The 17,779-nt window shown below is 50.3% G+C and overlaps 1 protein-coding gene across 1 annotated transcript in view; it reads left to right on the top strand.

Moving 5' to 3' along the window:
• The window catches only part of Wnt7a (Wnt family member 7A), a 44,686-nt gene that overhangs the window by 13,309 nt on the left and 13,598 nt on the right, over positions 1 to 17,779 (top strand). The window contains exon 3 of the mRNA XM_051203421.1: positions 3,100 to 3,371. Coding sequence (XP_051059378.1) covers positions 3,100 to 3,371 — 272 coding nt within the window. The remainder of the gene's footprint in view (positions 1 to 3,099; positions 3,372 to 17,779) is intronic.

Genomic DNA, 17,779 nt, shown 5'->3' with positions numbered 1-17,779 from the left:
TGCAAAGTGGGTGCTATCACTAGCTCAACTGATGGGCCATTTATTTATTTATTTTACTTTATTTTATTTTATGTGTATGAGTGTTTTGCAGGTATGTATGTGTACCATGTGTGTGCCTGGTGCCTGCAGAAGTCACCAGAAGTCCAGATCCCTTGAATCTGGAGTTACAGATGGTTGCGAGTGCTGGGAACTGAGCTGGGCATGGGTACAGAAAGCACCTGGCCCTGGGAGCAAGGGTGGCTGTCCCTTCTTACCTCTCAGAGCAATGGGTGCTAAGACCAGCTTGTCGGGGAGGTCAAGGCCATGCATAGTCCAGGACCAGACTCTGTGATGGTTAGGTACACCTTGAACTAGGAGCATGGCTGCCATTCTCTCACCTCAGAGAATGTGGGGACAGAGGCCATGGCAATCTCTGTAGCCACTGTCTTCGGCAGCTCGCTGTCTCTCATCACCTGTGGCCCAGGAGACTCGAGAGAAATATAGTGGGTGGCAGGCAGATACCCAAAGTTACCACAAAAAGTGTAGGTCTGCCAGGGCCCCACTGTGCAGGGAGAAGTCTGGGAAGGGTGAAGCTGAGGGGTGAGGGTCTTGATCACCCCCAGTTTGCAGATTGCACTTTTGGTATGGTTAAGGGAACATAGTTCCTTCCACCTGCTGGAGTGTGATCACCCCTGGCTCTGAAATCATTTAATCGCGGGACAGCATTTGTTTCTATGAGGTAGCCAGAGCAGGCGCACAGCTATGGCCTGAGTGCTCCGGATGAGCCAGACTGCTCTCCTGGCGCTGGCTTCTTCAAATGTAAGAAAAGAAAACGAAGAACCACCCCCTTCACCTTCAGTTCTGTCCTCCACGAATGCTGTAGTGACTAGTGTTCAGGGTGCTTTCGTCCACTTTAACACTGTGTTCCCCACAACCTCTGTAGGAAATCAGGTGCTATTATTGCCCCTTTAACAGTGGCAGTATTGGGCACAGAGAGACAGCTGCTTCACCTGAGGTCACACAGCTAGAAAGCAGTTGAACACAGTTGCCTCCAACTGTCTCTTTTTCCAAAGCCCTTGAGAGGTTAAAATTGATGTCATTGCCTCTCCTAGAGTTATGTTTCTTGTGTGTCTATCTTCTGGAGTGGGGAGTGGGAGAGAGTATTCCTCCTTACCACTCAGCAATGTGCTTAAAGTGTCTTCTTGAGCTTCCATTTTGAGAAAGGACAGGGGCGCCACTATTGGGACCCCCGTTTTGGCCATTTGTTAAGCCAGGATTTGGGCCAGGCATTTTTCAAGACCTTCACATTCCCCTCCTGGGTAGGCATTGGCGTTATCCTAGGCTCACAGAGAAGAGACCCGGGTCTTGGAGAAGAGGGACTATCCCACAGCAGCCAGTCAGTGTCAGATGTGAACCAGACATAAACCTATCTCTAGGGATGCTGTGGGTGGCTTTCATGAAAGCAAGAGCAATACCAGCCCTGCCCAGTCAAGGAGGGCACCAGAGCAGCAATGAGGATGGATGGGCAAGTGGTGTGTGAAGCAGGTTCCAGGCAAGCACAGGGGGAGGCCGAGATGCTAGGGCAAAGGTTGCTTCCAGGTTTCTCGGCAGCTTCCTCAGTCTTCCCAGCAGCCCTGCACCGTCTCTGCCCCAGCTCCCGAAACACTTCCTTCTGAGGTGTGTTCTCTGGCTCATGCACTTGCTCTGATTTCTCCCTCAGCCCCCAGGCCGTAAGAGCTGTGAGGCCCAGTGCTCAGGCAGGGATCACCATGGGCAAGCCCTGTCCCCCTTCTGCAGACTCTTGAACCAATTTAGCAAAGGGGAGACTGAGGCCCAAAGAAGCTAAGTGGCTAGGAGGCAACATGACACTTGCACTCACTCAGCATTTCCGTTGGCTGCATCTTGATGCTCAGACCTCTCTTATGGTGGAACAAGGGGGCATGGAGAGGGCAGAGGAAAGATACATGGGACAGTGCGCCTCACAGTAGTGTCCATGACCAAGAGCCAGCAATACTGTTTCTATAGGTGCCATCTGCTGAGCACTGGCTATGGCTTTAAAGACGAACCCTTAATGTTTCTAGCTACTGTCACAGGGCAGGGGTGATTACTGGTCAAGTCACAGAGGAAGAAATTAATGGCCTAGGGCTCAGACTTCAGCGTATGCCTTCCACAGGTGTTGCATAAATGTCACTTTTCCGTGATATGAACATGTGTACAGGTGACAGGATCCTGTCAAGTGTGAAGGGAGTGGTAGTAGGTAGAAGTGGGATAGGAGACCCCCCAATAACACATGTGTGCTGTGTCCCCCATCATATATGTGTGCTGTGTCCCCCCATAACACATGTGTGCTGTGTCCCCCATAACATATGTGTGCTGTGTCCCCCATCACACATGTGTGCTGTGTCCCCCATAACACATGTGTGCTGTGTCCCCCCATAACACATGTGTGCTGTGTCCCCCATAACATATGTGTGCTGTGTCCCCCAATAACACACGTGTGCTGTGTCCCCCAATAACACATGTGTGCTGTGTCCCCCATAACACATGTGTGCTGTGTCCCCCATAACACATGTGTGCTGTGTCCCCCCATAACACGTGTGCTGTGTCTCCCATAACACATGTGTGCTGTGTCCCCCATAACACATGTGTGCTGTGTCCCCCATAACACATGTGTGCTGTGTCTCCCATAACACATGTGTGCTGTGTCCCCCATAACACATGTGTGCTGTGTCCCCATAACACATGTGTGCTGTGTCCCCATAACACATGTGTGCTGTGTCCCCCATCACCAATGTGTGTTGTGTCCCCCATAACACGTGTGCTGTGTCCCCCATAACACATGTGTGCTGTGTCCCCCCCCATAACACATGTGTGCTGTGTCTCAATTCAGCTTTCCTGAGGGTCAGGACTTCGAGAGAATGAGCGTGTACTTGATTGGGGTCCCAGGCATTGTCACCACCCTAAGGAACTCTCCGTATAGTCAGCATCAGGCATCTGGTGGATGTCTGCACTGTGCTCAGCCTCTCTCCTGGGCCAGATCCCACCTTCTCCCCAGATGCCCTTACTGGGGTGTCTCCCAGATCAGCTCTTACAAAGCTCTCTCCGCTCTTCTGCCCCCAGGGAGCCGGGAGGCTGCCTTCACCTATGCAATTATTGCTGCGGGTGTGGCCCATGCCATCACAGCTGCCTGCACCCAGGGCAACCTGAGCGACTGTGGCTGCGACAAGGAGAAGCAAGGCCAGTACCACCGGGACGAGGGCTGGAAGTGGGGTGGCTGCTCTGCCGACATCCGCTACGGCATCGGCTTCGCCAAGGTCTTCGTGGATGCCCGGGAGATCAAGCAGAATGCCCGTACCCTCATGAACTTACACAATAACGAGGCAGGCCGGAAGGTAGGCAGCAGGGAGGACACTGCAGTGAGGTCCTTGGTGACAGGGGTGGCGCCTGGGAAAGCCCAGCTCTGCACCTAGCTTCTTTCTGCTCCACTCTGGTGTCATGTGTATGGCTGAATACTGAACGTCACACAAAAACAAAATGGGTACTTCCTGGCAAGGAGGGAGGTTGTGAGCTCTCCAGAGGTCCACTGTCAGCTGTATAAACTGACTCTGGGGAAGGACTGAGGCAGTGGCCAGAGGCATCCACATGGACCAGCTGTCAGAGCAGCTACCTGTTTTTCTGTGGCCCTAAACCAAGATCTAAGCCAGCCCTAGAAGAGTAGGACAGGGTTTCTCCTTTCAGCAGACTGTCTGTGAAGGGAAGGGAAGGGAACTGGATACCCAGTCCCTGAGGAGAAGCAGTTGGGACTGAAGGTCTTGAGTACAAAGCAAGGGGCCGTGAGCTGGGTGTAGTAGAGGGAGGCAGGTCCTACCAAAGAAAGGGTGAGCCCTGGCCATTGAAACAAATGAAGGCACCAACACAGGCTGGAACCCTATTCCAGACACACATCAGCAGCCTGACCTAAGCACTGAGGGACACCCTGTTCAGTGCTACCGAGGGGCAATGTATCTGGTTGAGGCCTGAGGCTGGGGTGTGGGTTCCTAGGGCTTGTGAAGGGTTAGGAGTGGGAGGGGGTTTGTGCTCTGCTCCATCAGTTATCTGGGAGGCAGGGTGGAGGGGTTGACACAAAGCCATGGTGAAGGAGGGGGCATCTCCAGGCCTGATGAGCTCATCACAGCTGGGTGGGCTCTGGGAGCAGGACAGCCAGTCCCTGAGTGTAAGTCTCTGGTTATTGATGTCACCACGCCGTCTTCAGAACTGGTCTCAAAAGACGAAAAGCAAAGAATGAAGGCAGTTCCCCAAAGGGCTCAGACATAGTGTCTGTTGTGTGGCCGAGGGGACAGTGGCAAAGCGGTGTCTTGTTCTGGTGGAGCAGGCCCCCCTGGGCCACATATCTTCTGGCCTGGCTGTTTCAGCTCACAGTGTCTGCAGGAGGTTGTGTCATTTGTACTTTTACTGGTGAAGAAACTGAGGCACAGGCAGGAAGTCATGTGCTAAAGGTCGCCTAGCACTGGAGCCAGGCACGTCTGGCCAAAGTGTTTACATTCTCTGCACACATGTCTACATGGCTGCAGTGGCTGAGACTGTGGCAGGGTCACCTTTGCCCAGCCAGGCTCTGTCATTCCTTGCTGTGCTGTTGGGGCTGAGGTGAGGAGGGAGGACACCCCACTGAGATCTGACCCACTGTCCTCAGCGCTCAGCATGAGGGTAGATATTAGTTCATGTTACACACATGTGCAAAGGGAACCAGTGAGGAGCGTGGCTGGGGGCCTACATACTATGAGGACATAGACAGGCCTATATCCAAAAGAATAAATGGGACTACCTCCTTTCTTGTGTCCCTCTGGCCAAAGGCTGTGTGTCACAGCCTCTGAGCAGCCTGGGTAAGTAAGAGAGACCGGTCTTCCCCAGAGTGATACCCAGGTAAATTGGGTGGCCCAGGGACCATCTGTCCAGATGGACCATTCTGTGGGGGTCTCAGCTATTCCTTCCTTTCCACTTCGGCAGCCAAAGTCCCAGGGGAGATCGGAGGTCATAGGTGCTGCTCCTTCCTGAAGCTCTCACTCCGTGAGGCAGGCAGGAGGCAGCAACTTCCTTCCTTTGTCTGCGTTCCTCACCCCAGATGCCTGCTTGGCCTATGCTGAGGAAAGGCATGAGGCTAGCCCATGGATCACAGTGAACCCGGTTAACAACTCTGGTAAGAGGGCTTCATCAGCTGCACAGTGGGTTCTAGGGGCAAGGCTTGTGTCTGCTGCTCAGTGGTGCTACCCTGGGCCTGTGGGCACAGCATGGTCACAGGAAAACTTCAGTGGGCTTTCTGGGAGAGGTGGGCCCAAAAGACAGCTGAGGTTAGCTGAACAGAGGAAAGAGGTGAAGGCTTAGAAGGAGACCTATGGCAGAGTGGAGTCTGGCTGGTCTGTGGGTTCTTAGGGGGGGATCCCCAAATATGATCAAATGTACTGATGTGGTTTCTTGTCCAAATCTCAGCCATGATATTCTCTCTAGGAGACCTTCCTCCTCATTCCTTCCTCACCTCTTCTGGGATGCAGCTTTGTTCCATAGCTTTCTCAGTCAGGACAGCCTTGGGGTGCCCCATATCGCTGTACCCCAGACCCTCAGACAGACATGCTACAATGGACACATTGATCAGGGCCTGTGGCAACTAGGCACTTTGGCTCCAAAGCAGAGGGGAGCAGAAGTCATGGAAACAGACCATGGAGACAGCAAGGTCCAGGTAGACATTGGGTATGGACAGAGCACAGGCTGGGCCTGCCTGAGGTGTGGGGAGCACAGACGGAGGGGTTTTACCCACTTGCTGGTGAGGACCTATCTTAATTAGTGTTTCTCTGCTGTGAAGAGACACCATGACTAAAGCAACTCTTATGAAAGAAAGCATTTAATTGGGGGCTTGCTTACAACTTCAGGATTAGTTCATTATCATCAGAGGAGAAAGAGAAAAAGAGAGAGGAAAGGAGCAAGAGAGAGAGAGAGAAAGAGAGAGAAAGAGAGAGAGAAAGAGAGAGAAAGAGAGAGAGAGAAAGAGAGGAAAGGAGGAAGGGAGAGAGAGAGAGAGAGAGAGAGAGAGAGAGAGAGAGAGAGATTGGGCCTGGCATAGGCTTTTGAAACCTCAAAGCCCAATGACACCTTTCCTTCAAGAAGGCCACACCTCCTAATCCTTCTAATCCTTTCAAATAGTGGTACTTCCTGGTGACTAAGCATTCAAATATGTGAGCCTCTGAGGCTACTCTGATTCAAACCAGCACAGGATCTTTGGGTGTTTTCCCACAAAAACAAAAAACAAAAACAAACAAACCCAGTTCATCTAGAGACCCTGTGCTATCCTGAGTATGAGGGTTACCTGGGGGTCCTGGCCTAGGTCTGGGTCCCAGAGGGTATTATTAATTGTAAAGCACAAGACTCCCCAGCATACACCAGGCTGCGCTGGACTTCACACGGCTGGCGGGAAAGGCCCACAGCAGTTGGGTGAGATGGGTCGAGAGGCTTGGGAAGGATCGTGATCTTGTTGATCACTTGCTGCCTCACCGAGACAAGACTTAATCTGACCACAGGCTCTGGAGCGAGAGAAAAGGGGGTGGGGTCAGGAGAGCAGGAGAAAGGCCACACATGCCTTCTGCAGGTTCCTGAGGGTACTGTGCACCCACAGAGAAGGAGGGTCAGTGTGAGGCTTGCCCTCAGTGGCCAGTGGTCTCTAGAACCAGGCCGTGGTTAGAACCAGGGCTCTAGAACCAGGCCGTGGGCACCAGGGCACGTTAGGCCATGGCAGGGGTAGTCACAAGAGGCAGGTCGGAGTCTGTAGATGCCTCTGGGGAAGGTGTCTGGGGAACTGAAGTCTCTCCTGTTAGCCTTTTAGGGCCTCACTATTCCAGACTGATATCACTCTGCTCAGGCTGGTGGCCTACTAGGCTCACTTATTCTGGTTGGTGGTTCAAATCTCAGGATGACGAGAGGAGAGGGACATCTGGAGAATGATCCTGAAGTCCTTATAGCAATCTCTGTGTCCTTGAATTAATCTCTTTTCTGTCTCTTGGATGACAATGAGATGAATTAATTACTCCATAGTCCATGTCCTCAAGATACTCAGGTTAGTGTGAGTCAGATAAAGGGACCAAACCTTTGTCATAGGAGAGAGGCAGGGCAGCAGGGCAGTTTCCTATGGGAGACAGCTGAGACAAGGAAGCAGAAGGCTTCCAGGAAGAGGGCAGTTAGCATAAGCAGGCATGGGACTCCGTGGTGGAGTGCCTGCATTCATAATGCCCTCTACTCAGTCCCCAGCATTAAAAAAAAAAAAAAAAATGAGGGAGTTGTTACATCCTAAAAGAGCAGTAGGGGCTCCATGGTCTGAGGCTGAGTAACTGGTAGTGAGGTTGCCCAGGAGGTTGGACTCAAATACAAGCCTTACATGTCATAAGTAGCCAGAAACAGTGTGATGGGGTGAATGCTGGGTGGGTTTCTGTCCTTCCCTGGCATGGAGTGGAGAGGAGCGAAAGTCCCTAGAGGTAGCCCGTGCTGACACCCAGGAGTTAGGGAGGTATAATACAGTTGGGCAATGTTTGGGGGTGTGCCCCTCACTGGCTTAGGCAGAGGAGGCAGATTAGAGAGCACAGGAAGGTGTTGACTCCTATGGCTCTGGCACCTGACTATAGCATTGGAGAATTCCTCTGTGAAGCAGGCTCAGGAATCATCAGAGGGAGGAAGAGCAGGAACTGCTAAGGACACCAAGGAAGCCAGGCCTCTGAGGGGTGCAGAGAGGCTCTGGGGAGGGAGGTGCTGGCAGGGAAGAGACCAGAACAGGGACGACCTGGGACATCACTGGACTGCATAGAAAACATCCTCCCCACCCCCAGTCTGCAGGATACAGTGGCTTCTGCTCTTTCTTGGCCTGGCGGCAGTATGGCCATGTCCCACCATTACACTGTATCTTCCTATTGGCTGTGGAGGCCTTGATGTGCCCTCAGGGTGAAGTGTGATGGGGAGCTCTGGAGGTCCCAGGGAAGAATGGGCTGTCAGCAGCCCCTGCCTGCAGTGAAGGCTGAGACTAGGACAGGCAGCCTTAGGCCCCCACTGGGACAGGCCAGCCCCACTGGAATGTGCTGTGCTCCAGGGAGGTGAGCTAAGGGGGATGGAATTCCACCTGAGTGTGGAGTCACCTCTTGCTCACAAGGGGTGTTGGTCTTGTCCCTTCCTGCCCTGCCCTGTCTGGTCTGGGTGCTCCTGGGGGCTGGCTTTCTACTGTGGGCATGGCTTCAGGGAGGCCAGTGTATCGGAACAACAGGGACCAAGCCCCTGGCAGTGAGGGTGAGGCCCAGATAAGACTTGCTCCACTTTGTTGCTGTTGGAAGCCACTTACATACTTGACCAGAGAGAGTGGACAGTGTGGCATGTCAAGGGCCCGAGAGGCCAGGCCCCACCTCCCCGGAAGCCGGCTAATAGTCCTCAGGCTACTGTGCTCACATTTAGGGCAGGTGTGGCACCTCACTTTCAAAATGCAGGAAAGGCCTGCATCCTGGGCTCAAGGGATCTGGAGGAAGGTGGCCTTGGGTCTCAGAGGCTTTTCCAGGTTTGATGTGGGGTAGGAGGAGACTCAAAGCCCTTGTCCTTGCTCTCCTGTGCTCACTAGACTCTAGTTCTTGCCCACACCCAGGGCTTATGCACAAGCTGCCTGTCAGGGTGAAGTTCAGCCCCCTCTCAGGAAGTCTTAGGTCCCCATAGTCCACCTAGTCTCAGCACACCACTCTCTCACTTCCTCCCTCCTTCCTCCCTCCCTCCTCCCTCCCTCCCTCCCTTCCAAGACACAGTCTTGCTATACAGTTCAAGCTGGCCTTGAACTTTCTTTTGTGTGTGTGTGGGGGGGGGGGTTGAAACAGAATTTCTCTGTGTAACAAACCTCTGCTTTTATTTTTTTAAGGCAACCAGCCATTTGACTTATTCTCTTTGCACAGCCCTTCATATTGTCTATCACCTCCCACTACAAGGTCAGCATCATGAGGGTCAGGACAGCTGACTCTTCTGTGCCTGGAATGATGCCTGGCACACAGTAGGGTTCAAGCGAGGTTTATAGAGTGCAGGGATGAATGGCAAGGGTCTACTCTTTCCTGGAAGTGTCTTGGGAGTAGGATGCCAGATGTAATTTGAGATTCCCAGTTAAATCTGGATTCAAGATAAGTAAGAAATCAATTTTATTTATGTGTGTCCCAAATGTTTTATGAGATACACAATTAGATGTCTTCTTTTAACTATTTTGTGTATTCTGAATAAAGCTCATGCTCATGCTGTGGTAACTATGGATTCACATGAAATTGAAAGAATACAGAGACTGAGGACCCATTGTTCAGCTCCCTTATAGTGACAGCCTATGGAATTGTAGGACACTATCACCCCAGGACACTGATACCATAGAGATACAGAGCATGAGGATTGTGTGCCACTCACCACACACCACAATCCACTCCCTATGTGTATAATGTTGTTGTGTTAGAAGTTGTATAGAAGGAGTGGTGAAGTGTGCAGCCTGTAGAACCCCTTCATGCTCAACATAATCTCCTAGATTCATTCAAGTTGCTGTGTGCAACAATGGTTCTTGCCTTTCAGCAGCCACGTGACAGTTCACGCCTCAGAGGTGGCACACTTAGTTTAGCTGTTCCCCGACTGAAGGACGGCTGGGTGGTTGGCAGGCTTGGACAGTCGTAAATAAGGCTGCGGTGAATGTGTGTGTACAGATGACTTTCTACGAATGTTAAATATTTAGTTCTCCATAGTAAATGCTAGGAGTGACAACATACTGCTACCCAGAGTTTGGCTTTATGATAAAACAGCAGAACATCCTACAGAGGCATGTCAGCTTCGCCCCACTACATGACAACTGCTGAAACCTCTGCTCTATAAAGGGAAACCGTTTCTTGACTCATGGTTTTGGGGTCCAGTCCACAACAGGTTGATCCTGCTGCTTTGAGTGTGCAGCAGCTTGTCACAATAGGATGTATGATGTAGCAAAGCTGCATACTTCATGTCTTGAAGGTGACAGATAGGGATGGGTGAACCATGTCCCACTTTGCCCTTTGAGGGCACCTTCAATGACTTGAAACCCCCCTACAGCCTTCCTCTTAAAGATTCCACTATCTATTGGGAACCAGCCCTTTACTGCACGGGCCTTCTGGGGAACAACTACAGCATTGGCATTGCCGTTTTCCACTCCCGTAAGCCATCTGTGAGTGACCCGGCTTCTCCACATCCGTGCCCACACTTGCTGATAACACAGGTTTTTATTTCTGTTGTTGTGATGGGTGTGTGCCATATGTCACTGGAGTTCTAGCCACACCTCCAGTGGCTGATAAAGTGAGCATCTCTCCTTGTGTGTTTTGCCACCTGTGTACTCCAGAGGGCACGGTGGGAATGTGTTTGTCCATCCTCTGGCTCATGTTTTAGACTGCTTGCTTTTTTACTGTTGGGTTTGGATATTTTAGATTCATCTATTCAGGTACTTTTGTCAGGTCTATGGTTGGCAGGTCTTTCCCCAGTCTGCAGCTTGTCTTTTTATCTCTAAGATAGGGTCTTTCACAGAGCAAAAGTGGGCCTGTTGTTGCTGTTGTTTGTTTTTATACACAGTCTCACTGTAGCTCAGCTGGCTTTGAACTTGTGGAGGAAAGTAATTTCTAGGTTAGCTAAGAACCTTTTGCTACCCTGGGCCCATGGGTGATTTATTTCTAAGAGTTTTGCATTTAGATTCCTGGTGTGGTGGCATGTGCCTGTAAGAACAGGACTCAGAGGGTTTACAGTAAAGCCATGACTCAAAAAAAAAAAAAAAGCACTTAAGCTCGTCCCTATTATAATTAGTTGTTTTAAGCCCTTCCCTTTTATAACTAGTTGTTTTAAGTCAACAAGCTAATATTTTTAAATTAATTAAAAATTTAATTATTTAAATTAAATTAAAAATACCTAATATAAAGCTTATCACTTCAACTATGATATATATGTTATATATACATATATATATGTATGTATGTATGTGTGTTTAATATATATGATTAAACAGCTCAAGGTCCATTACTGTCACGAAACATCATCACATCTGTGCACAGCCTCCATCATACCTGCACAGGAGACAGCATCACATTTGTACCAGAGACACCATCATACCTACACCAGAACCTCCATCCCCACACCTGTACAAGAGCTTCTCTTTATACCTATGGCAGGGCCTCCATCCAGGGCCCCCATCCCCACACCTGTGCCAGAGCCTTCATCAAATTCTCTGATTTCAACAACTTGAAAGCTTCAGCCTCAGCCCTAACACCCCAACCCAAAACCTCCAGTCACTCCACCGAAGCTAAAAACCACAACACAGACTCTCTACTTCCTGTCCCGGCCTCATGGCATAATTTTTCTCTTTGCTTCCATAAGTTTGACTATTCTGAAGACTCAGTCTAAGCTAGATTGGGGTGTTTTTCTTCTGTGACTGGCCTGAACTGGCCTCATGTCTTACAGGTCCTCATGTTATAGGTGTGACTTATGTGACAATATCCCCATTTTACCTTGGTTTCTGTGGTGGCTGAATCTGCTTCCTCTGCCCAACCCTAGTGCCCAGGCAAGGAGTATAGCCTCTGAGAAGGAACTGGGCCAGGAGAAGGAATTGCAGGCCTATTCTGGATTTAGAAACTTCTTTGGAGGGCCCACAGGTGGACAGGAGGTCAGAAGGGACAGGCACTGGTCAGGGTGGAGGGTGCCCATGGGGGCTAGCGTTTCCCCCTTCATCCAATGACATAGCCAGGACTGGCCCAGCCAGCCCCTGTCATTGATGCCACAGTGATAACCATGACCAGTGACCTGGGAAAGAGGAATGAGACAAGAGAGGAGTGGAAATCAGTGACCGGATAGGGCAGATCTTCCCAGAGACACTGGCAATGCCTGTAGGTCCCCATCTGTCACTTTTGCTCTGGACTGCCAAGACCACCTCTACTCAATCCCATGAAGACATGACAATTTAGGCTTAGCTCAGAGAATGACTGGATGCCATGGCTCCACAGGAACTTGGGCTACTCATCCAGGAAGAAGGTGATTTTAGCGAGCTGTCACTGTTCCCCATGCCCTCAGTAGGTCAGGATGCCCAGGAGGGAGCAGAGTGGGAAAAGGCAGGTTCAAGCTCAGGTGACAAAGACACAAGGCTCTTATGAGGGAGTTGGGTGTAGGTGGACACAGGTTCTCTGCTGAGGGGACACAAGAAAATATAATATCAGAGCCCACAGTACAATCCCAATTTAACCCCCACAACTGCTAACCTCCTGCCTGGTCACAAGTCTGCTTCCCTGTTTTGCTCTTGGGAATGTGGAGGTGAAGAGAGGTAAAGTGGCCCAAGGCTACAAAGCATTCAGATTACCCTAGACATCTGAACTCAGGCTGGCTCCAGACTCCATTGTCTGGGCTGTCCTGTCCCAATCTAACATCCCATGAGTGATTTTACAATGTTACCCAAAAATTCTGAAACCTTCCGAAGCAACTTAGAAGCTTTGGTCCTCAGCCCCCAAGGTCCCACTCCAATCACCTGGGGGCTGAGAACCATTCAGGCACTGCTTGCTCTGGTTGTCCTGTCTTGCTCTGGTTGTGGGGCCCTCAACATTGTTTTCCAGAGGAAACAGCTGATTTAGAGGTTTTATGCTTTTATATCTTTAAGGCAGAGTTTGGGGCCATCACTGCTCTGGGCTTGTGCTGGGCAGAGGGCAGGCTTAGAGCTCTAAACCCTCACCTGCAGGGCCCTTCTTGTTCTATGAGACAAACATGAACTTCAGCTCAGCATCTCCCAGAGCCCAGCCTGGTGTACACTTGATGTCTCCGGGTGGCACAATCCAAGGGCTGGTAAGGGCTGTGGGGTTGGGAGTGCGGATTTCATTCCCATCCACAATGCGTGCTGCTGTACATTTGGCTGGACCTGGCTTTGCTGCTTCTGGCCTGGGTATCTGTAAGGCTCTCACTTTACTTCTCTGTGCCTTCTCTTTCAATCTGTGAAACTAGGGCTCATCTCATAGAGTGATGCTAACAAAATGATCAAATGAACTGGAAGTGTTAATGGTCACACTGTTCAACAGTCTCCTGAAGTCACATGTGACTATTTGAACAAACTGCAAATGAGTATGATGAACTCAGTTCTTTGGCCCAGGTTTCTAGTGCTTGGTGTCCATGTGTGGCTAATGGTTGGTTTATGACTTCCCTGGTACAGGAAGTCCCCTGTGAGCGTGGGGCATTCAGAACTTAGCATTAACAGAGAAACTTAGAAAATCCTCCAGAGCCGGCCACCTTCCTGGCCTCCAGGACCAGCCATGTGATTTCCCCTAGAAAGAATCCCCCATGTGGCTGGTCCTGGCAAGAGCTTACTGGAAAGTAACCAGAGGAGGGGAGGGGCAGAGTCCTGAGTCAGTTATGCCACAGTGAGACCAAGTCAAAATGTGCTCACTGGACACACAATTGTCTTCTTTGTCCTCAGGAGAGGGACTAGCACTCAGGGTGTTATCAAATAAGTGAAGAGGAGGGCAGAAGGAGATTTAGAGGGCGGAGAGGCATGGCATGGTCCTGCAGGGAATGTAGGCCTGGCTTCTAGGAGTCCAGCTGTCACTTCTCCTAATCACTTGTGTCCTTTGCAGAAAAAAAAAAAATCAGGTGTAAATAATATACCGAAAGGGACTTTCTGCCTAGCCAAGGAAACTCACCTGTAACGTGCATCTGAACCAAGGGAGATAGCTCGGGGTGAGAGTGTCTGCCACGCCGCAGGAAGGCTTTCCCTGCTCCCCATGGGATGACATGTCACCTGCCCACTGCATGGATAGTGGGGGCAGCAGGCAGCAGATGGAGAGTACACCAAGCTGCTGGAAGGAGGGGGGTGTCTCCTAATAACCAGAGTCTTCAGGAAGCCAGACCTGGGCACAGGCTGTGGACGATGCCATCCTCTGCTTGCTGTACTATATAATATGTGTCCTCAGGTCTAGATATACCACATGTGTGCTTGTCCCATTCCACATGGTGTCTCACAGCTATTCTCACCTCACAAGAGAGTTCCTGTTGTTATTCCTGCCACAGGAGGAAACTGAGGCACTGAATGAGTGGCATGCTTGAGGTAGCCCTGTCACCCACTTTGGCAAGCCACATTCTGCCCATCCTCTGTAAACCTCTGTCTTAGCCTTCTATTGTGTGTGTACATGTATGGTGTCTAGATGGCAGGGCTGGTTTGCCGAAGTCATGCCTAACAAGTTGTGCATACCTTATTCCTGCCAAGACCTTCACTATTTACTCCTTTTCCTGGCCAAGCCTTTCAGTTCCATGCAGGTGAGCAGTGTCACAGGGCTCCTGTTGTAAGCAGGCATGGCCGCTGAGGCTCTGGTGGGCCAGGAGGGTTACACTGCAGGGAGCTGCTCTCCTCTGGGCAGGTGGGGGTGCCGGCCACACCCCACTCTAACTCTCAAGAATTCCAGTTGGGCCTTTGTTCTGTGCTAGCAATAGAAATGGCCTGGGCATGGGACAAGCTTCCTCCCAGCTTTGATTATGCTGCTTATTTGCTGTATGATCTTGACCACTTGCCTGTCTCTGAGGCTCAGTTTCCCACCCATTGGGGTAGGAGCACCAATAATAGAAGTCTTGGATCCACTGTGCAAGTTCAATGCCTGCAAAGTCCTGGATAGACAATCTTCCACTGTGGAACACTAGGAGCCCTGAGCAACTGGTCTGAGACTGCACGAGTCTTAGACGCAAGGGTTCCGGAATTAATACGAAAGCCAGAGTCCTGTTCTAGGTGCTTTTGTTTGTTTGTTTGTTTTTGTTTTGTTTGGGGGGGCGAGGGTGAGGCAGGGTCTCACTATGTAGCCCAGGCTGGTCTGGAACTCACACAGATCCATCTACCTCTATCTCCTGAGTGGTGGGATTAAAGACCTGCACTACCACACCTGGCTATAATCTATGTTCTATTCCTTAAGCTCTTACTAGCTCTGTGCTCCACCTTCTTTGAAGCTCTGTCCAAACAGCATGCCAAAAAGATCTGGGGAGAAGGAACTGTCTGGAAGCCACTGAAGTTTGTTACTTCTGAATAGGGAGGGCCATAGGAGACCAAGCCACTGCGTGACATTATGAATTCCCTGAGATGGGTCTCTAGATCAGTCAGTCATACTTGAGCAGCTCCTCAGTAGACAGCCCTGCCCAGGACCTGCAAGCTTGTCCACAAAGCCTGGTCCACACCTAGACCTTTTGTCCACTCTCCTGCCTGCTGCATCCAGCTGTCTCCTGGCTGCAGGCTGTCTGATGGCCTGGAATATCCTTGCCCTGCTTCAGGAAGCATCAGTGTCACCCAAGGACAGAGCTTTGGCCTTGTCTCTGGCTATGTGCTTTATTTCACACCCTACAGGTGGGATTTCACCTGCTGCCCTACTGCTGCTTCCCAGCATTCACCTGTGCACCAGACCCTTAGTTCAAATCTCCTGCAAGCAGAATCTACGCCTGCCTGGTGTTTTGGTTCGTCAGCACCTCTTCCTGGCAGCAGTATTGCAGCCCCTGGCTTAGGGCTGCAGATTTTCCAAATGTGACTTATATCTTTTATCTTCTGTCATAGCTTCACACTGTTCCCTTCCATGTCGGTGTAGATCCTGACATCTTTAAAATACCCATCAAGACCCTCCCTGATCTCGGTCCTCCTTTGTTCTGACCCCACCTCCTGCTTCCCCTTTGCCTGTTCTCCTCCTCCTCTTCTGTGGCTCTTCTCACCGGTCTCAAACATGCTGGGTATTCCCCTGCCTCAGGCCCTTTGCACTTGCCGATTTCTCTAGATTGTTGCACTCCCAACGCTCACCCCACCACCCATCCTCAAGTCCTTGCTCAAATATCACCCAAGAAGGGTTTTCCTGACCACCCCACTGGAAATTGCCCCCATCTGTCTCGCCACTTCCTGTTCCCGCCCGTGTTTTGTTTTCCCACATAGCACTTTCAACCACCTGACATAATATTGGGAGTTCGCCAGAGATCCCAACGTGACTGGGAAAAGTCAGAGCACTTGCTGCAGAAGGCCTCCTGTGGTAGGGCTCAGGCCAAAGATTCCTCTCCACCATGTTCAAGAGTCTGTCCCCTCCATCCCTTGTCCCCCTGGGCCAGTGGAAAGGCTTTATTTCAATGCGGCTGTCATCATATGGCCAGTATTATTCTAAGTACTGTACATATTGCCTCACACGGTGTCATGAGAGCCCATGAGGTGACCACTCTCACAATCTTCCTTTAGAAATACGGAAATTGAGGCAGGTTCAGTGACTTGCCCAAGATCACATGGTGAATAAATACAGAGCCAGGACTTTGTATGGGAACTGCAGGGCCAGAACCCATGTTCACTATACTTACTTCTCTCTGTACCTGCTCACTCCCTTATTTGTGAACATGTGTCTACTCCATGTTAACTACAAATTGTGGAGATGAACACATATATAGATGACTAAAGTGGTGCCTGCCATCAGGGAGTTCACAATTCAGTAAGAAGTACTGAATGAGTCAAGATAGGGACAAGAAAATGTCCCCACTCAGTAAACATGTGCTGACACCTATAATGTGTCAGTTTTGAGCATCAGAGACAAAGCATGCTGCTGGTTTTGAGGGGTGGACACTGTGACGATATAGGGAGAAAGTGAATTATTGCACGGAGACCTGACAGCAGAAACCAAATCTGGCACAGAGGCGCATAGGGCATTATGGGAACCCAGAAGAGGAGGTCTTTGCATGGGAACTGGGTGAAATGAACAGATGACTGAGTGGCAGCGTGGCTGCCTCGGTATGTGGTTAGATAGTTGTGAAGGTGAGTGGGAGGATGGGAAGATGGATAGATATGTAGGTAGTGGGGGATGAGTAGATAGATAAGTGAGTGAATGGATAGAAGGGTGGGTGAAAGGAAGGATACAGAAATGTTTTACTGTATATATAGAAAAGAAGGATTTGGAAAGGATGGATGGAGATGTGGATGGATGAGTGGGTAGGTGGATTGGTGGATGTATGGATATATGGATGTATGGATGGGTGGGTGGATAGATGGATGGGTGTAGATGGATGGATGGATGGATGGGTGGGTGGGTGGGTGGATGGGTGGATGGATAGGTGAATGGATGGTAGATGGATGGTTGGGTGGGTAAATGGGTGGATGGATAGAATGGATAAACATATGAATGATGGGTGGGAAAGTTGGAGGATAGATGGATGAGTACAAGGGTGAATGGATAGATTATAGGTATATGGGTATGTGTATATTTGAATATTTGAAATATGGACAAGTAAGATAGAAAGGATGGCAGGATGCATGGATGGGTGGATGGATGGAGGGTTATTTGTACAGATAGTTAGTCGATTGAATGAATGAGTAAAAAGCTGAGCTCATTGCCGGGAAGTTGGACACTTTCCCAGTGAGATCACCAGACCAGCTGAAAGAAAGGATTGCAAATCCACACATTCATTCAGGAAACAAATACTAGCAAGCACCTATTTGTGTGTCCGGTACTGTGTTAGGCTCTGGGATTAGGTGTGGCACTTGCCTTTATAGAGTTGACATTCCAGGGGAAAGTCAGACAACAAATAGTCAGATGAAGAGAGAACCATTGTCAAAGAGTAATAAATGCCATGACAGAAAAATAAAGCAGAGCGAGAGGGTAGAGATGACAGGAATGGGATGTCACTGGGGGGTAGGTGGCAGAGACCTCTCTGAGAAGGTGAAGTGTGAACAGAAACTAAGCTGTCTGGGGAATACCAGTTGAGTCAGAGAATTCGATAGCACAGAGGCCAGTGT

The sequence above is a fragment of the Phodopus roborovskii genome, unplaced genomic scaffold (assembly GCF_943737965.1).
Source record: "Phodopus roborovskii unplaced genomic scaffold, PHOROB, whole genome shotgun sequence".
In the NCBI taxonomy this organism is placed as follows: domain Eukaryota; kingdom Metazoa; phylum Chordata; class Mammalia; order Rodentia; family Cricetidae; genus Phodopus; species Phodopus roborovskii.
This window is presented reverse-complemented; position numbering and strand designations above follow the sequence as displayed.